This window comes from Micrasema longulum, unplaced genomic scaffold (assembly GCF_059751315.1).
Source record: "Micrasema longulum isolate JH-2025_06_02 unplaced genomic scaffold, ASM5975131v1 h1tg002527l, whole genome shotgun sequence".
Taxonomy (NCBI): domain Eukaryota; kingdom Metazoa; phylum Arthropoda; class Insecta; order Trichoptera; family Brachycentridae; genus Micrasema; species Micrasema longulum.
The window spans coordinates 36,875-55,674 of NW_028279668.1; the positions used below are offsets into that span (position 1 = coordinate 36,875).

General features: G+C 33.2%; 4 protein-coding genes across 4 annotated transcripts in view; 2 read left to right on the forward strand and 2 right to left on the reverse strand.

Annotated features, from left to right (window-relative positions):
- Window positions 1-2,167, forward strand: part of LOC148272018 (protein lingerer-like) — a gene marked incomplete at its 5' end in the record, with an annotated part of 38,656 nt that extends 36,489 nt beyond the window's left edge. Inside the window, 1 exon segment of the mRNA XM_088240611.1 lies at window positions 69-2,167. Within this exon segment, the coding sequence (XP_088096737.1) occupies window positions 69-170 (102 nt within the window).
- Window positions 2,168-2,313: 146 nt separating this feature from the next.
- Window positions 2,314-6,613, reverse strand: LOC148272019 (6-phosphogluconolactonase-like). The gene is made up of 4 exons (XM_088240610.1): window positions 6,379-6,613; window positions 5,715-5,915; window positions 4,145-4,428; window positions 2,314-2,717 (listed from the first exon to the last, which is right to left on the reverse strand). Exons 1-4 carry the CDS (start codon window positions 6,494-6,496, stop codon window positions 2,616-2,618), a joined length of 705 nt encoding a protein of 234 aa, XP_088096736.1. The 5' UTR covers window positions 6,497-6,613; the 3' UTR covers window positions 2,314-2,615.
- Window positions 6,614-8,562: 1,949 nt separating this feature from the next.
- LOC148272020 (small ribosomal subunit protein bS16m-like) lies at window positions 8,563-11,534 on the forward strand. Its single transcript, XM_088240612.1, has 3 exons — window positions 8,563-8,943; window positions 9,478-9,637; window positions 11,360-11,534. Exons 1-3 carry the CDS (start codon window positions 8,824-8,826, stop codon window positions 11,464-11,466), a joined length of 387 nt encoding a protein of 128 aa, XP_088096738.1. The 5' UTR covers window positions 8,563-8,823; the 3' UTR covers window positions 11,467-11,534.
- Window positions 11,535-12,526: 992 nt separating this feature from the next.
- Window positions 12,527-18,510, reverse strand: LOC148272021 (lysosomal acid glucosylceramidase-like). The gene is made up of 2 exons (XM_088240614.1): window positions 18,265-18,510; window positions 12,527-13,852 (listed from the first exon to the last, which is right to left on the reverse strand). Exons 1-2 carry the CDS (start codon window positions 18,435-18,437, stop codon window positions 13,753-13,755), a joined length of 273 nt encoding a protein of 90 aa, XP_088096740.1. The 5' UTR covers window positions 18,438-18,510; the 3' UTR covers window positions 12,527-13,752.
- Between the last annotated feature and the right edge of the window lie 290 nt (window positions 18,511-18,800).

An 18,800-nucleotide genomic window follows, 5' to 3' on the forward strand; every position in this document is an offset into this window, starting at 1 on the left:
GCTAAATCAGCTCTCCTTGTCTACTAACCGATGCCAAGTGCCGCATCTAACAGTGTTGTATTTTGCAGGACAACGGTACAAACAACTCGAGGAGTGGAACTTCCGGCCAGAAGCAGCAGCAGGGGTCAGCCAAGCAGGGTTACTCCCCGTCGTACTGGAACGCCAACTAGACCAGCCGCAGTGCTCTCCCTCGTACCACCGACACCCACCCAATGCATCGACACGCACTGACGCCCCTGCCCCCTGTCAGTATCTAGTGTGTCACTCTGATTTGTAAATCATCGGATATGAATTTCCGCATCGTTCTATCGGAAGAACGGCCGACAATGTAAAAGTTCAACAAACTTGCGTTACGCAACGACGGCCGATGTGAATATATTCTATTGGATTATTTTTTGCAGATTGTTTTTATGAAAATCCCGAGTGAAGCGCCGTGCGTCATCCGAAATATTCTTTCCATCGATAAGATTTATTTAGAAGATATTTTAGATAGATCAAAATTTTGTAATGTAATTATTACTGATGACTGGTTTCATCGAGGAGTTCCGAATTATTTCTCTCGATAATGTTTATACTTCAGTACCTAGGCGATATGAATATTATAATTTTAAGCGCGATCATTCTCATTTTATTAGGCTCCGCTATTACTGTATTATTGTGTTGTTGTGTTGGCAGGATTCCATTTTGTAGATAGATGTTCCGTTTCTTGTACATTGTGGATCCCGAGTGTACTCTCCTTTCCGCATTTTGCTAGCTTTAGTTAATATTAGGAAAGTAGCTGACGAGACCTGCTATATCCCGTCGGCAGTTGATTTTTCCAAATTTTAATATTATTTCTTTTTAAGTTTATCGATTCTGCAAAATTTTAGGTAATTGATTTGGTTGTGTTAACTTTTCTATTTTATTATTTATATTTTTTTAATATTGTATACGAAAAGCATTTTCATATTATCAGAAATCAGACACCGAGTCAATTCTATTTGTAATACGTACTCTATGGTTATATTGCGTAGAGATTTACAAAATACTTGTAATACACCCTGACATTGGGAATGTTTCACTATCAATTATCGTTAAGAGAATAATTTATGTTAAATTATTTGCAGTAAATAAACAAATATTGAAGAATAATATTTCTCAGCAAAATCAACATCGGTATCCAAATATTTAGTCATTTAGAAAAAGTAGGATACCGCCGGAGAATTTGCAATTTAATAATCTCTATACAATATCTCATTGAAAACCAAAAATCTATTTTTTCACATATATATTTTTAAACTCTAAATGTCTATTTTTTTCTTTAAGCAATATGAATTTACGTATAATTTTGTAGAGTTCTTACCAGCATGTTCAAGGTTCTCGATGTTTCGACTCTACGGGATGGGAAAATTGTATAATGCATTAATGTTCCCGATTCAGAATTAGTTTCCAAGTAGTACAACATACGTAATAATCGATCGAAATTTCTTAGGATTTCCCTTCGAAGATCAACAACTTACACAATGTATGATTTAACAATATTAAATCATATGCAAAATCTACAAGTGTTTTTCTTTAAAAATCTACTCCACAATGAGATCGGTTAAAGCTGGTTTTCGCAGCGACAGAATTATAAGTTAAAATTACAATGATCTTGTTGAAATGATTCTTTCAAAGTTCAACTTATGAATTATCATTCCAAGTGAACTGAGCCGGTTCATACTTCCGACGACTGTGCAATAGATGTGAGAAGCGAGTGTATGCACAGGTGAATGAGTTGTATTTATATAAATAGCACATGTGGATGGAAAGACACGGTGACACTTAAATTGACTGACTTATTACTAAGGGGTACAGTTCGTAGAGATCTGCGGGCGCCAAAGGTGGGACATATATTATAACAAACACATTTTTTATTTAAATACTTAATTTACTACTAGAATAACATTATAATTGTGTACCTATCATAAATGTATAAATTAAATTAAGATTTCCGGTTATTAAGGGGATCTAACCGAATGGTAAACTAATATAGCGCCGAACGCTGAATATTGCGAGACCGTGATTATGTGGTTACTTTACCATTTTGTATTTTGTATTTAGTTCTGGTTTATGTAACTGCAATTATTATAATATAAACAATTATTATAGTATAAATTAATCAATAAACTTCTGGTATGCTACTGTCTTATGATACTTTTGTTTTACCTTTCACAGTCTGGTGCTTGATCCAGCGGTGTAGAAAATACATTATTGCGTCGGGAACAATCAAGTGATACATATACCAATACATTGAACATTAGTAGAAAATTAGTAAAAAATCACACACATCACTTTATCAAAAACAATTTTTATTTATTATAACAGAGCAATATAAAAATACAAAATTTAAACTATGTATAATAGTTTATAACATCCGCATTTGGCCACATCAATAACAATAATTAATCAAGATCTACAACCAGATTTTTAAAAGCCATTATAAAACAATTTTAAAATATAGAACTTTTTTTTATTTAAAAAAATATATGTAAGAAACTTAAACAGAAGATTCAATAGATATTGAAACGTTTTTGCTTTATTATGCCGTATATGATTTGGGAATGATTATAGCGAGATCAGATCCTTATAGACAATTAGAGTAATTTACAGGCCGCCATGTCTGCTATCCAATATAATACTCCAGCACTTGGTTGTACTCTGTTTACAGGTAAATCTTCCTTGTCTTTCAGCACTCTCTGTAAATAAATAAATAAATATTTAGCGTTATAAATGAAATATAGCGTACATATTTGAAATTGAATAAATCTTAAATGTTTAGTAAAAAAGTTACTTTCAAATTCAAATAAAAATTAACACCTAATAATTTTATCATCACTCCCTTTCGACATCCAATGGTGCATAGGGCACTGCATTGGTTCATTAATCGCAGCGTATCTCTTTTTTTATACACGTATCTTTATTCTCTATTTTTGTTACATGGAGGTAAGACGATCAGTCTTACGCTTCAGGTGCCAGTCCTAGTGTAAATAAGCAGAAACGACATCATCATTCCACGTCCGCTCCCTAGTTGGAGCATATGGTATCCACAAAGAGCCTCCATGCATCTCTATCGGCTGCCAACTCCTTTGCGTCTTCCAAAGTCAGTTTCCCGTCCCGAAGTTCTGACATAAACTGCCGACGAACAGCAGTGGACGTCCAGGACGTTGAGAACCTGATGTCTTGTAAAGTAGGCAAGCGTGGTTAAGGCTCTCCGGAGGCATCCGCAGAATATGGCCTAGCTAACTGTATCGCCTCCGCTTGTTGACAGTTGTCACCGGAACTTGCTGCATCTGGTCTCTTATACTTCATTCCTCACAAAGTCAAACCACCGCACACCCGAGATTCTTCAAAGCAGAAATGGATTAAGTTGAATGCAAATAGACCCTTTTTAAATAGACTTGCCGATCAAAGAAATTTCTAACCCACATCACAGCTATCACTGTTATATTAACTTTTAAAATGTGCTAGGGGTTTGACGATTTTCTGCGGCTCTTGGCAAAAAAGTATAGCACTTGGAACTTGGACGTTTTCAGCACATAAAGATACCGTAGTAAGCTATCGAAACCGGCATTAAACTCATTTTTAGCATTTTGAGGGTTGGACACTTTCTGCATAACAACGTCCAATTGATCAAAAATCACACCTAATTCATTTATCAGAATGATCCTTTAATTACTAAATTAATTTCATAATTGTGTTTTGAAATTAATTAGCATGTTAGAGAACAAAACACAGGAGTCCACTTTTTGCCGTTTTTATGTCGAAAATGCAGAAATTATCGCAATAAGCTATTTTATATGTGAATAAAACACCAAAGTCCACTTTCGTCATATAAAAGCTTTTTTTAGTTAAACTATAAATAAAGCAATAAACATCAGTAGTCCCAGATACGCTATTTTAATACGTACTATTATTATCAAAAATAATAATTATTTTATATTGGAAGTTCTTTACAGATTGAAATTATCTCATTTGATTTAAAAGTTATGATGTTTTGGAAATTGCACAATCACAAAATGTTGTTTCCTGAACGTTTCGTTTCTTTTTAATAAAATTGTAAACAAAGTAATATTACAGCAACACACAAAGCTAGTCCTTCAAATATTAATTATAAAATAAATACCTTTAACATTTCTGCCTTGCCCTCTCCGCTTAATGCAAAAATACAACACTCTGCATTGTTGATGACGGGGAATGTTAGGGTGATTCTCGCTGGAGGTGGCTTCGGAGAGTCGGTAATCGGAGCTACTGTCAGTGTCCGCTCCTCGAGCAGGGAGTGGCCGGGGAACAAGGAACAAGTGTGGCCATCGGGACCCATCCCCAACAGGAGAAGGTTGAAGCGAGGAAGGTCCTCGGAAGGGAAATGGCGAGACAGTTCGTCTCTGTAGTGTGAGGCTGCATCTTCAGCTAGAAATATAATAAGAAATTTTAGTCCTACCATAATAAGGAAGGAAAAAAAATATTACCGAAATAAACAAACCGACCGATGACAGGTCATAAGCCCCGTAGATGCCCAGATTTCTATATTCCCTTCTCTAAAATGTTCTCCATCTCTGTTGTAATATGTTCAAACATTTCTCTAAATGCATCTATTCGTGCATAGGGCATTGCATTGTTAAACCAAATGCACCGTATTTTGATCATCTTTGAAATGAAGTTAAGGTCAGTCTTACGCTTCAGGTTCCAGTCTAGGACCGATGAAATATTGCAGTTTAAACAAACTTTAAAATCCAAGACCACCCTGCCAAATATCGAACCCAGGACCTCAAGAATGGTAGGCAATTATGCCAACTACTTCACAACAAGAACCTATCTCCGTTTGATTACCTTACTCTGAATTTTTACCTGAGAGCAGGCATCGAGTTGAAAACAAAAAGTTCTGGTTCTAAATCACACAACTGTACTCTTCATCCGCCTGGACGTTGAATAATTATTTACTAACCTATATAAATTGACATTTTAAGTATTTATTGACTTACCTTATCCCTAATTAAACTCAAACAACTGTATTTTATTTTATGTAACTCAATTATAACTTATGGCATAATAGGATGGGGAGGCACTAAAAAAATCTATATTAAAACCTCTAGAATCTGCTCAAAAATCAATAGTTAAAATAATTTTAAAAAAGCCCTTCAGGTACCCCAGCATAAAGTTTTTAGTGGAATTTGAGATCTTAGATATAAGACAATTATATATTTTTAGAATAATAATGTTTGTGAAAGCAAATTATTCTACCAAATCCCAAAAGGAACACTCCCACACTACCAGAAATCAAACTAGAGGATGGGTCATGGGGTCTATCACAAACTCTGAATTCGGGCAAAGAAACTTCAGGTTTCTGGGCCCCAAAATATTCAATATGTTACCTGAACATTGCAAAACCATGACCCGGATTCAATTTAATAAAATTTGTAAAAAATTGGTTACTGGGTTTAGGTCGGGAAAAATCGGAAAATTTACTCAAAATACATTCTTAAATAATAAATGGTATAAATTAATATTATATAACTGTATAGTAAATTAACTAGTAGGTAGTAATGTTATTGTTTTTTATTGCATATAAATGTCTGCCTTAAAACAGGTTGTACCTAGTTAAGCAGACTAGACATGATCCAGAGATATCTATTACCTAAGTGTGTATGTAGTAGATAAAGTAATTGTTATTTTTTTAATAAACTGATTATTATTACCTGACACCCCCTGCTTGATTTTGACAAACTGCGATTCTTTGAGTGGCACTTTGTCAAGAAGATTCTTCTTATAGGAACCAAATGTAGAGTCTTCACTATCCTCGGGAACTACCCTTTCATCGCAGAAGAAAAACAGCCATTTGGACCAATCCGTCTCTATAGATGGAAGACCAACTTCCAGGTATTTAATTAAAGAGCCGCCTTCAAAAAATACAAAAAAATAAATTCACACTCTTGACATAAAATAAAGAGAAACAAACTAGAGTGGCTCTTTGAGAAACAAGGAATTCAGACAATCTTTTTGGGAAAAGAACAATTTTTACATATATTGCATACAGAAAATAAGAATATATAGAGACTAAAATTGTAAAAACATTCGATATAAATTTATATACAAACAAATCGAAAATTTCTATAGATATGGAGAAACAGAGCCTGTACGTGACGATGTGGTGTTCTATCCTCTTTGCCCACTCTTAGGAAAGGCTGTATGAAAGAATAATAAAACATACGTGAACATTGCAAAGTTTATAATAGAACAGTTGTTTCCTTTTTGTGATACTAATAATTAAAATCAATCTTGTTTAATACCTACACTAGCCCGAATTCGATACTATCTGACATGTCAATGACAAATTGAGGTTAAATAAAACAATATAAATACCTGACAACCCTACAGTAAAACGATCATATTTATGGATCGCTAAATCAGCCGTTGCTTCAATTATCAAACACAATCTTTTGATAACATCATTTTCATCGGTCGCTTTAATTATACTCATTTTTACAAACTTTATAAAATACAACAGAACCTCGCAGATCAGCCGGCAACTTGCAGCGAGATTTACAGAAGAAAAGAAGGGTTGTGCAAATTGACATAACTAGTGATGCCACTACTTTCCGCAAGAAAAAAAAAACCACCTTCTACCTGACAAAAAAATAAATCATATAATAAATTAATCATAATAAATAGAACTGGATACTGGATACTTAGTAAAAGTAATATCGTCGGAATACTGATAAAATAACGAAATTTCATAAAAATACTTTAAAATGCAGTTATACAGGGTGTTGTTTAAACCCTGTCACATCCGAAACCACGATGACCAGTAAGGGCAAGAATACACATAAGCATATTTAAAAAAATATTTAGAACAATGATTTTTCAGATAAAATATTTAATAAAACTGACGATTGCTTATTTCTGCAGGGGAGAAATGAGGAGAGAGCGGTGCAGTATCAGACTCCCCCCTCCTCGTTTCTCCCCTGCAGAAGTAAACAATCATTTGCTTTTTTTATCATTTTATTTTTTAAAATTTTATTTGTTCTAAAAAATCATTTTAATGTGCCAATATGTCTTCTTGCTCATACCGATTATCATGGTTTCAGATGTGACAAGGTTTAATGAACATTATGTATGTTATTTTTTGAACTTTATAAACTAATGAAATCCTCCATAGTTTAGTTTCAAAATTAGCGTGTATAAAAACCCGCTAAAATTATTTTTCCCAAAAATGTTTTCTGGTGAAAACCATTAATTCCATGTACCATTTTTTTTTTCGGAATTTCGTCTATTGAAACAATTAAAGAGAACTAAAATGATTTCATGAATATGTATCATGAACAAAATATGAATAAGGAAGACCAGGGCTGGTATTCCGAACGCGTTTACAGCGCGCTATAATGCGTATTTAGTACCTAAAAACGCGCTATACCGCGCTATAATTTCGTTTGGAATACCAGCCCTGAACAGACTATATTGTTGAGTCAAGCTTTAAAATATATTTTTCTCAGTAGAGGTATTTTTTTTTTGTTATAATGCATTTTGAGGGTTATCATAATATATATTTTGTTCAATTTTGTGAACTACCTACGTAGATCCTATATATTATTTTGGTTTTGTCATGCATTTAAATCCTTTACTCGATTAATATTGCTTATTTATTTAATGGTTTTGAGAAACAAAGTAATTTTATTTCTCAAAAGTATTAAACAATATAGCGGTGGCCTCTTTAGTGTTGTGGTTAAGACACTTGAGTCAGACACGAAGGTTCCGGGTTCGATTCCCGGTGAGAAAACAAAAACCAAAATGTGATTTTTCTCAAGCCTGGGTATTCTATATTCTATACTGTAATTCACTACTATTATTGGGCCTCCTGGCCTATTATGACTTTTGAAAAAGTACAAGAAGTGAAAATAACAATGACACGCAAAGTGCTACAAACATCCAAAATATTGTTTTTTTACACAATTCAATTCAATGATTGCCACAAAAGCAAAATAGTGAAACATTTAATCGAACTTTTATGCTTGTAGGTATTGATTAAGATTACATAGTCGAAAGTTTACTTTTTCGAATTCTAGTTCTGATTCTTAAAAAATATTTTCTAAAATAAAAATTTATGTGTTTTTGATTGGATTATTGTATAATTCAAAGTAAGAATTTTACATTCAACCATCAAACTTTTTAACATTTTTAGAACTAGCATGGAATTTCAACCGTTTTCACGCATTATCCGGCAGCTTACAATTACTCAAATAAATTTTTAACACTCGTAAATCGACGATGTATTATAAGGTTTACTAGATTTGTGCACTTCCTCTGCATATTTTTTAATACCAATTTTATTTTAATCAAAAATATTTTTACAAGTAAGTTATAATAACAAATAATTAAATAGCCGATTGTTTCATATTGTATGTGAATATTCCAATTCACCACAAAACACAAGTTCCTTGAAGCTAGAAAATTAAATAATAAAAAAATAAACATGAATAAATTAATTAATTTCCATCTATCTTCACCGTTAGTTTCAAAACCAATTGAAGATAATCGAATAATTTAGCCATAAGAAAAAAAAAAACAATTATTCGATTATCATATTGAGTTATGCGTGTCACTACTTACGCATTTAGTCAGCTTAGTCTATGATTTTTGTTTTTTGATTTGTTTGAGGATTTATTTTTTATAGTAAAATTCGAATCTGCTTTAGTCTGGAATTCTGGAATGGGATATGTGTATAATCTCTGGTGGAATATGTCAAAGAGGTGAAGCAACTGAAGTTAACCTCAAATTATAAAATAGAATACATTGATAAATCCTGCGACAATGTCGGTTCTTCATCCCGCTAGTGGTATTGGAATCTATGCTCGTAGTTCAATAAAGGTTTTTCGCCTTCATAGATACGGCTGTGCAAACCGCCCTTTCTATCACATTGTTGTTACAGAGGTAAATATAAAAATGTCTCCACTACCTTTATTAAATATGTGTATTCTATCACTAGATGCTATGAATGATTTAAAGAATAACTGCGTTGTAAGTTTTTTGTTGGAAATATCACTTCACCCTAAGTTTTGCACATAATAATTCCTGGGAGAATAATATCTCATTTATTAGCAGCCTAAGCCAATTTGCGCAGTTTACATACATGTTATTTAAACAAAAAGAATTAATGAATATAGAAAATAATAATTAAGCTAAATACATAAATAAGGACGGTAAATTAGAACGGCATAAAGAATAAGTCTAACAGTAGCTAAGTTTAGCCATGGCATTCCCCCACACTCTTCTTGACATTAACAAGAGATCTGTAAAACGCAGGAAGATCCTGCCCAATATCTCCAAATCACTGGAAGAGTTTACTAGTCCACACATTCTTGGCATTGGATACGATTTGTTGCACATAATCTGGGTCTGTTTGGTATTAATATCAAGACTCGGAGACAAGCGAAGTTATCACATTTTGTATTTAATTTGTTTCAGAAATATAAGCATCTTCATAACCCAGTTATTGAGCAAGTTGGAACTTATGATCCGATGCCGAATGAAAATAACGAGAAATTAGTCGCTTTTAACTTTGAACGTGTAAAATTCTGGTTGGGATCAGGAGCTGAAATGACTAAACCAGTAGCGGAGTTATTAGGTGAGTATGCTTTAAGAATTCTGTATGTACTCAGAAATTAGGCACCAAATGTAGTAACCTTCGGTAACAAATGTCATTAAATTAGAAATTTATTGCAACCGAGAGGATAAATGTTTTTGAAAAGGGAATATGGAAGTCTAGGCTTACTGGGCTTATGACCTGTATTCTTATTATTATGGATAACTTATATAGCGCCATTTTCGTAATAAAATACCTCAAGGGCGCTTTACATGGTGATTCTATTGTTAAATTAATTTAATTGAAGCTTTTAAATTTTTAATTTAATTAAAACAATTTATTTTGTTGTCACGTGCTACGGATTTATTCAAATGATTTAGAGAACAGTGGGTTTTAAGTTTTTTCCGAAACATCACTTCACTTTCACAGCCTCGCACCTCTGCTGGGAGAGCATTCCATGCCATAGGGCCTGCGACTGCAAATGCGCGTTCACTAAATTTAGTGCGCTGTTTGCGTAGAGGTATAATAACTTTTCCTCTCGCCGTAGACGTAGCTGATCTAAGCGTGAGACGCCTGTCAGCTAGTTCATCTGGAATGCATAGTTCCCTTAGATATTCCGGAGCAGAGTTGTGCAGTGACTTATACATAAGCCAACAGAGTTTGTATTCGACCCTCTGTGGAAAACGTAGCCAGTGTAGTTCCCGAAGTAGTGTACTTAGCTGGTTTGAGTAGCCACCCTTTTCTGTTGCATTAAATTTCAGCCTTAAAACTGCCCAGGAAGTGAAATCCAGCCTTGTTTATAAATATTTTGACAAAATAAGTATGAAATTGAAAAGTATTTTCTGAAATTAAAAAGTGTTTTCAGGCATTGTCTAGTAGGTGATATAATTGAATTTATTGATTGATTTGGTGTTTATTTTGTAGAACTCCACATTTAAACTTATAATATAAGAAATCAAATAGTGATTTGAGTCTACTGAACACTTTATTTTATTTTTACAAATATAAAAACAAAAATTTCATGACAATTCTTTCGCCTTGTTAGGGCATTTTCAAACAAATGTGAAGATTAGATTAGAAATAATCTTATGAACTATAGCATGTAAATTACTCATAATTGTGGGGAAAACCGATAGTCAAGGGCAAGGCAAAGCATTGTTTAATAGGTAATGCGAAATTTAGGTATATTTGAATTTCGTAAAAATTTATAACAAAATAAGTATTTATTGACATACATGTGTGTATTGTGAGATAATTAATGAAGCTTTATAGTTTTATATCTTTAGATAATTGTTGTGGAAAATGATAAACAATGAATACATTCGTTTTATTATATTACAAACCAGAATCTAATAATATATTTGACCAGTTTAAATGATTTTTTAAGTACCGTTAGATTTTTCTAGTGCTGTGGTGTTTTCTGCCAATTCAGAAATGCCGTTTTTGTGATCGAAACTATTTTTTTAGAAGGTAATTATTACAGTTTTTTGTATGAAAGCAGTCTGGCTGTTTTTAGCAGAACATAGAATTGAACTTACTGCATCCGATAACACCAATATCTCTTTTCTATTATTTTTTTATTGTGGACTGGCTGCTTTCTGCACAACTACGTTCAATTCAGCCAGCCAATTACAGGTCAAAAGCCATGTAAATGCCTAGGCTTCCATGCTTTATTCTCAGAAAAGTCTTCCCTCCGTGTTACAGTAAATTTCGATTATTACTATTACATTATTTGAGTACATCCATATTTTTTCTTGATTACAGGATTATCAGGCTTTCTTCCAATTCACCCATTATCATACATGAGAGCTTGGAGACATAGAAGGGATGGTATGCCGACAGTTGACCAGATGATCTGTAAAAATGATTAACCCAAGTGGAACCTTTAGTTTAGTGATAGAATTAAGAAGTGAATTGCAAAATACAGATTTTAAAATTAGTTTATGCTTTTTATTCCCCTTTATCTTACATAAACGGCACGGCATATTGCCTTTAACACTGAACATTAAAAATGTACACAATATAATCAAATAGTAACAACTACACTTAAGTAACTAAAAATAAACACATAAATATCGTGGGTATACTGGCAAAAAACGTTAACTCGAAAATATGCGGATTTGACTTAATGATGCAGTGTTGTAAAGTTTTTAACGCCCTTCAAACTGGCAAAATACACTAAGTCATATTACATTTCATATATCTGTAGTTTTAAAAATAAATTTAAGGTTAAGTCGTATACCAGGTATTTTATTCAGGCTAAAAGCTTTAAAGAACTTACTATTAACTTAATATAAAATTAGGAAACGGAAGAATTAAAAACATGTTCTCAAATAAGCACTTAACAACTTACTATATTTAAATAAGATATAAAATAATAAAATTAGAACAAAACTTAAATGCCTGAATTCTCAAAACAGGGATTTGAGAGTTAAAGTTTTTTTCCGGTATTCCCCCGATATGAAATCCCCCATAGAGAAAAGTCTAAAAATTATATTGCCAGAAAAAATAAGAAATCAGACTCGTTTTATAACTATTAAGTCCAGAACCAAATATATAAGCCTTATCCTCGTACTGATTACCATATCTGTGGAGCCTAGGGATAGACTTGTGCATGCGGTAGTTGGTTTTAGAACTTTCAGAAGAAAAAGGAGATCTGTGGCGGGTATGTCCACCAGGTACTCAGATACACACCGACTCCGGCAAATCTGGACAGTCATTGCAGGAGACTGCTGTGAGACGTTGCATAGATTTATATACTATTACGCGTGTTGTCCAGATGTTTATCAAAATTTATGCTTCCACTTTCCATTATGTTATATCCCAACTCAACACAGGGCTTTTGGCCTCATAGAGTTTGGGATACGTTACTATTTTTTGTAATATGTGTCTTTGTATGAATGAATAAATAAAAAACGAATGATTGAATTATTTATTTATTTATTTAAAACTTCAAGTACAAAGAATAAGTACTTTAGCGGACTTATTGCTAAAAGCAATATCTTCCAGCCAACCAAAAAACAGACTGGTCAAAAGAAGAGTTGGTCAAAAATTTGTACTAAAAACGAAAATATATATCAAAAGAATTCATACACGAAAGAAAAACCTATGTAATTAAAAATAACAGCTGTTTTTTAATGGGGAGATAAGGCTTGCGCATATTAACTTTAAAAAAGTACATTATGTAATACATATTAAAGGGTAAGGAATGTGGAATCAGATAATGAGTTTGGATGGAGAGAGAAAGAGAAACCAAGGAAAGAAAAGGGATAAAAATATAGATTTAAAAAAACAATAAAATACAGTAAGAGAGTTCAGGATTATGAGGATATATAGTAATGTTTCAGGCGTTTTTTGAAGGTGGTTAGAGAAGGTGCATTTTTTTATATGAAGAGGTAGCTCATTCCAAATTCTCGCACCTTGAACGGAAAAGGAATAGGTGAAACATGATTTGCTATGACGAGGAATGGAAAGTGTTCTTTCCTGGGAAGAGCGAAGTGAAAGACAGTAAATGAAATTCTCAGCAAGATATTTTGGAGCGCAAGGGTTGTGAAGAATATTATAAAGAAGTGAGAGAGATTGAAAGCTTATGCGCTGATAAAAACGAAGCCACTTGGTCATACTTTTTCAGATTGAAAATAAAGCCGATGCTTTGATTCTACAAATGCTCCAGACAATCTATGAGTTCCGTATTGGCGTCAAGATAGCAAATATTAGTATAGCACAGAGAAAACAATAGAATAGATTGGGACAGTTGTGGAGTGAATGGAGGGTGCGATAAAACTTCTTCTCAACCTCAGTAATCTATTCTTGCCACGTTAAGTGTTGGCCCATAATAATGTCTTTTAAACTGTTTTTGTGAAAGGAATCCCAATTTGGTCGATTACTAAGTTAGGAAAGGTTGAGAAATTTAGAAAGGAGATTTGTCTATGGCTTCCAAGTATAATCGCCTGTATAAAATCCTGCAAATATATTGACACGTGTTTGGTTTAAATTTTCACATCTAGACTAACATGAATATTTTTTCTAATTTTATTTCTGGAGCCTAATTACCCTCACCAAATTTAAATTGAAACAGCATAGTAAAAATAAATAGTTTTACGTTTTTTGAAACATTTTATTTGGGTAGTTTAATGGCGATGATTACTGACGCACAATCACCAATATATCAGTGTATTGATAGTTCTGGGAGGAACAATAACTGTTATTTGCCCTTTAAATTGTTCTTGAATGACCAGTAGCATCTCGACTTCAGTCCTGGAAAAATATAAGAATTTTGAACACCCTGTTGAAAAGTTGTTATAATATTTATTTATTTATTCATTTAAACGCCCATGGGGCAGGGCTTTTACATCAGATTAACATAGTATTTTATATAGGTAAATTATACATTTTCATAATATAATATTATGTAAAATAATGGTAGTTTATGCTTAATAAACAAAAGTAAAATGTGTAATACAATAAAATAAAAAAAATCAGTATTTTAATCTACAAAAGGCTAATCAGTAAAATAAACTTTTATTGAACCACTTTGAGTATTTTAAATGCAAGATTAATACTTATTTGAAAGGTATTATGCAAAAATACCTTAGAAATAAAAAATAATATTTTTTTATTTTATTTTATTTATTTATTTAACTTTTTGTACATAATGTTATTTGTACATTGGCGGGTTTATTGCCAAATGTCAATTTATTCCAACCAACCAATAAAATATTAGTTTTATTTTTATAATTCAAGTTACAGAACATATTCAATAGAAAAAAAGATTAATAAGTAAAAAATATATAAAAATAGAAATAAACGTATTTGTTTATAAATTACCTTAAATCAAAACTATTAGTCAATGGAAAAAAGGAAAAAAGAGGAAAAAGGAAAGGAGGAGAGATTAAGGAAGAGAAAGGAGATGTTTCTTCAGACGTAATTTAAACAGAGATAATGTAGTAACATCTTTGATGGTGGATGGGAGATCATTTGTATTGTAGTAAGTATATTTATTTATTTATATTGTCATCATCCCATTTCCGCACCTAATGGTGCATAAATCACTGCATTGGTACACCAATCGCAGTGTATCTTGATAATTTTTGTTACATATAGGTAAGGTGATCAGTCTTACGCTTCAGGTACTAGTCCAGGAATTATAAAATATTCTATTGTAAAACAAATTTTTAAATAAATATTTCGTGTCAACCATGTCGGGAATCGAACCAGAGACCTCTTGTATGGTAGGCAAACGCGCTGACCACTACACCACGAGGCCGACAAATATTTATATTGTATGATAAATATAATTTTGGACCGGCTATATAATGTTATACAGATTTTATTCATGAAATAATCACGCGAAAATTATGTCTGTCTTTGTTCATCATCTTTCTCTTTCTGGCAAATAAAGTATGAAGAGTATAAAAGTAATTGACGAGCGTATGATGTTGATGGATATATTTTTTACTTGCTTCGCCTTGAAATTCTGTTACTAACCCAATCGGTGTGAAATTATAAAATTACAATACAATATTGCCTTAAGTAAAAAATGTTTATAATGTATATTTATGGAATGACATAATAAAACATAAATAAATAATATTGATAGCAATATTATTAATCGAATTCTCAAAAAAATGCATAAAAAACACAGTATAAAACCATTTGAACTAAAAAGCAGCATTTTTGGAAAATAATTAAACTGATAATGTAAATAAGTAATTAATTTTATTTAAATGTATAATGCAGCACGGCTGCTATTTTATTGCATTGTACGTATATGATTAGGTAATTACAAAGATAGATTATTAACTCTGATGTGATGTCACACTAGTTGAAGTACGATACAATACTTAATATATCTCTCTTATTTTTTTGAATGGACATTTTCACACCAGATTTGGAAAGTTAAATTTGTTTAACTACGCTGGATTTTAGTACAAAATATATATTCCACCTTGCTATCCGAATAATGATGTCCACAAATACAGCAATACATCTGTATTAGATAGAGCACGAAGATAGAAAACGTACCAAGGAAGACAGGGACGCTGTTCTGTAGCCGCCGTAGTCAGTTTTGTGTGAAACAAATTCAGTCGGTTGTTGACGCCGTTGACGGGGATGGGGGATGCGCGCGTGAATTATGAGCGGCGAATTTATGTTTTTTTCGCCAGAACAGGGCTAAATTATGTTTATTTTTATAAATTATGAAAAAGGAATTAGTAAACATTATGTATCCATGTTTTTTTTTCAAAGTCTGAACTTTAGAAAATGCCGTCTTTTGCTTGTGGTAACGCAATGTTACATCACCGCGCGCAAAGGGATTATTTACCACAGTTAACACTTTGTATCCCGGAGCCATGTAAACATGTGATTATATAACCACGCGTTGTGTCCCGGCCCCGTGTTTTCAAGTGGTTTACCAGATGTCCAAAAAAGTGCATTTTATTGACATTTAGTTACTTTTATTAGTACTTTTTCGCTGTTGGTAAACTACCTTGAGGTGATTTTCACAAAAATGGCGCTATATAAATTATCCAATCAAATGAATACATGAAAACACGGGCCTGGGACACCACGCGTGGTTATTATAATCAAGTGTTTACACGGCTCCGGGATACAAAGCACAAAAAAAGACCCTGTATATGTGCGAACATTACACTGTGGCTCTCCATAAAGGTGAATGTTGGCAAAACTATGATACAAAAATGACTTTTTAAATTGTTTCAAATAAATACGAGAAGTTTCAATTGATTTAACCCAGTATTTTCATAATTATGACACTTTTAAGAAACCCTTCACAAAGCATGAAATTTCACAAAAATAGGCCGTCGGGCACAGGGCAAATTCTATGTGTATTTGGCCGGGGCTCAAAGTGTTAAGAGTTAAGGTCCAACATAAAGTCATAAAAAACATTTTAAAAATTAGGTAAAAATAAATTAAGACTCATTCTTTCTGGCTGCGATACGATCCCACTTCCTATTTAGTGATACTCACACTTACACACACCTGAACACTTACTCCCACATACACACAAACACACCTATACACTTACTCTCATACAAATACACATAAACACACCCTTTGTTGTACCACAATTTAATATGTACGATTTTTATTTAGAAACTTCGCTGGTTTGTCCTTAAACCGTATCTTTTTTATGTTATTATATCATTGTCGACTATTTTTTCTATAAAATAAATAAATAATAATAAATAAAAACAACAATAAAAAAATACGAATAAGCCACTAATACACATTATGATATGTTAGAGAGGAACTGTCTTAAACTGATAATTTCAGCATGGAAAAGATCCACCTCTCTCGGTAGGCTGTTCAACCAACACCGATCTACTGGTTCAACAGACCAATCATCCTGCCCACGATCATCATCAGCAGTAAATTTAATCCGACGAAGAAGATGACCGAAGACGGTGTTAGTGTTTAAAATAGTCCTATCAAGACAATAGAACAAATAATGTAATGACCTCTTTTATATTACCGATAACAATATTTTATACCTTATTGATTTAATTGATAAAACTTGGAAAAATCATGTACTCATCATGAGATCGTGAGATTTGATACGAAATCGTTACATCACGATAAATTTATTGTGAGGTCTGGCACCCCTGCGGTGCTATTCTGAATACAAAATACGCGAGATAAAAGCGAGAGCGTTTGGAATATCACCCCTGATTTCAATCATTGAGGCTGGGGCATGTAAGGTTACTATTTCAAAATGAAAAGATGCCTGTGTGTAAAAGGTGCCTAAACTGACAGATTCTTCAGAAAGATACCTGTCTTAGGTAGAAAGCAGTAAAGAAAGGGTGTCCAGCATTGCAGGATTTTAAAATTCGCTGTCCACCGGTACTTAAGACTCTTGGATGGCCGCAGGGAATTGGGGCGCGATTATTCAGCTCGCTCGGAATTTATAAATGAGAGTCCAGAGCAATGCCTGCTGCAAGCCTGTCGAGACCCTACTAAACGAAAATATGAAACTAATTATTCGTAGATGGCGATTTTATAATTTTTATTGAAAAATGTCATTTTTACGTTTATTTTCAATGTAAATTTTACAAAACTTGGTTTGCGGAAACTTTACACTATATTGATTGGAACAAATACCATAACAATATAATTTAGGTCCTTTTCACAAAATGGTGTACAAAACAAAAAATAAGATAAGTTGTGTATAACATTGTGGGACCATGACAAAAATAATAAGTACGCGTTTTGGCGGCACTTTCACATTCATTTCCCCATCAGTACCTAGTGGTGCATAGAGCATCACATTGTCACTCAAACTGCAGCGAATTTAGATATTTTTTTATACACGAAAGGTAAAATGAGCAGTCTTAAGCTTCATGTGCCAGTCCCCCGAGCATTGTAATATTGCAGGGTAGAATCAATTTTAAAACCGATACTTCACATCCATCCTGCCAGGAATCAAACCCAGGACCTCAAGAAAGGTAGGCGACTGCGGCAACCACTACATAACTAGGTGGACTATCTCCACTCGATTTTCTGTTTCAGGATTTTTACCTGGGAATAGCCATCGAGTTGAAAACGCTTGTTCTTTTTCACTCTCTGACCTCTATTCTTTAACCTCCCGGCACAGAATGTTGGAAGAAGACCGAATGTTACACAATCAATATTACTTATAAAAAAATACTTACGGATTATAATAAACAATGACTATTCCATTGTCTGGCCTTAAAAAGGCGATGTATTGTATTTTTCCAATAAGTTCGACCACTTCTACTCTTTTGGATCCTCGAGTGATGAACTTGCTCAAATGTCCTAACCCGTAGAAGGTCGGCTGCTTCAGGAACTCATCTTCATCAGGCATGGCAATTATAGGAGCATCAGTATGATGCCTAAACCATGTCGGTCCCCCCTGTTTATTCAAAACCAAGTTCCAATCGATCCAACCCACAAACCAGTGATTGATATTCTAAAACAAAAATAAAACCAAGATTACAAAGTGAATGATATTGATGATTTGTTTCAGAATTTCATATTATGTACTGTAAATAAAAATACAATATTTAAGTAATGTTAGTAAATATGAAAAATATGGGGTTCAAACTGACAGTAGGGTCGCAGTGAGTCAGCCACATCTTGCTGGAGGGTGTGATTCTATAAAATGCTGCGAACGCCCAGTTGCATTCCACCGGCAACACCTCTGACTAGTCCAACTCGTTAGCGTCCA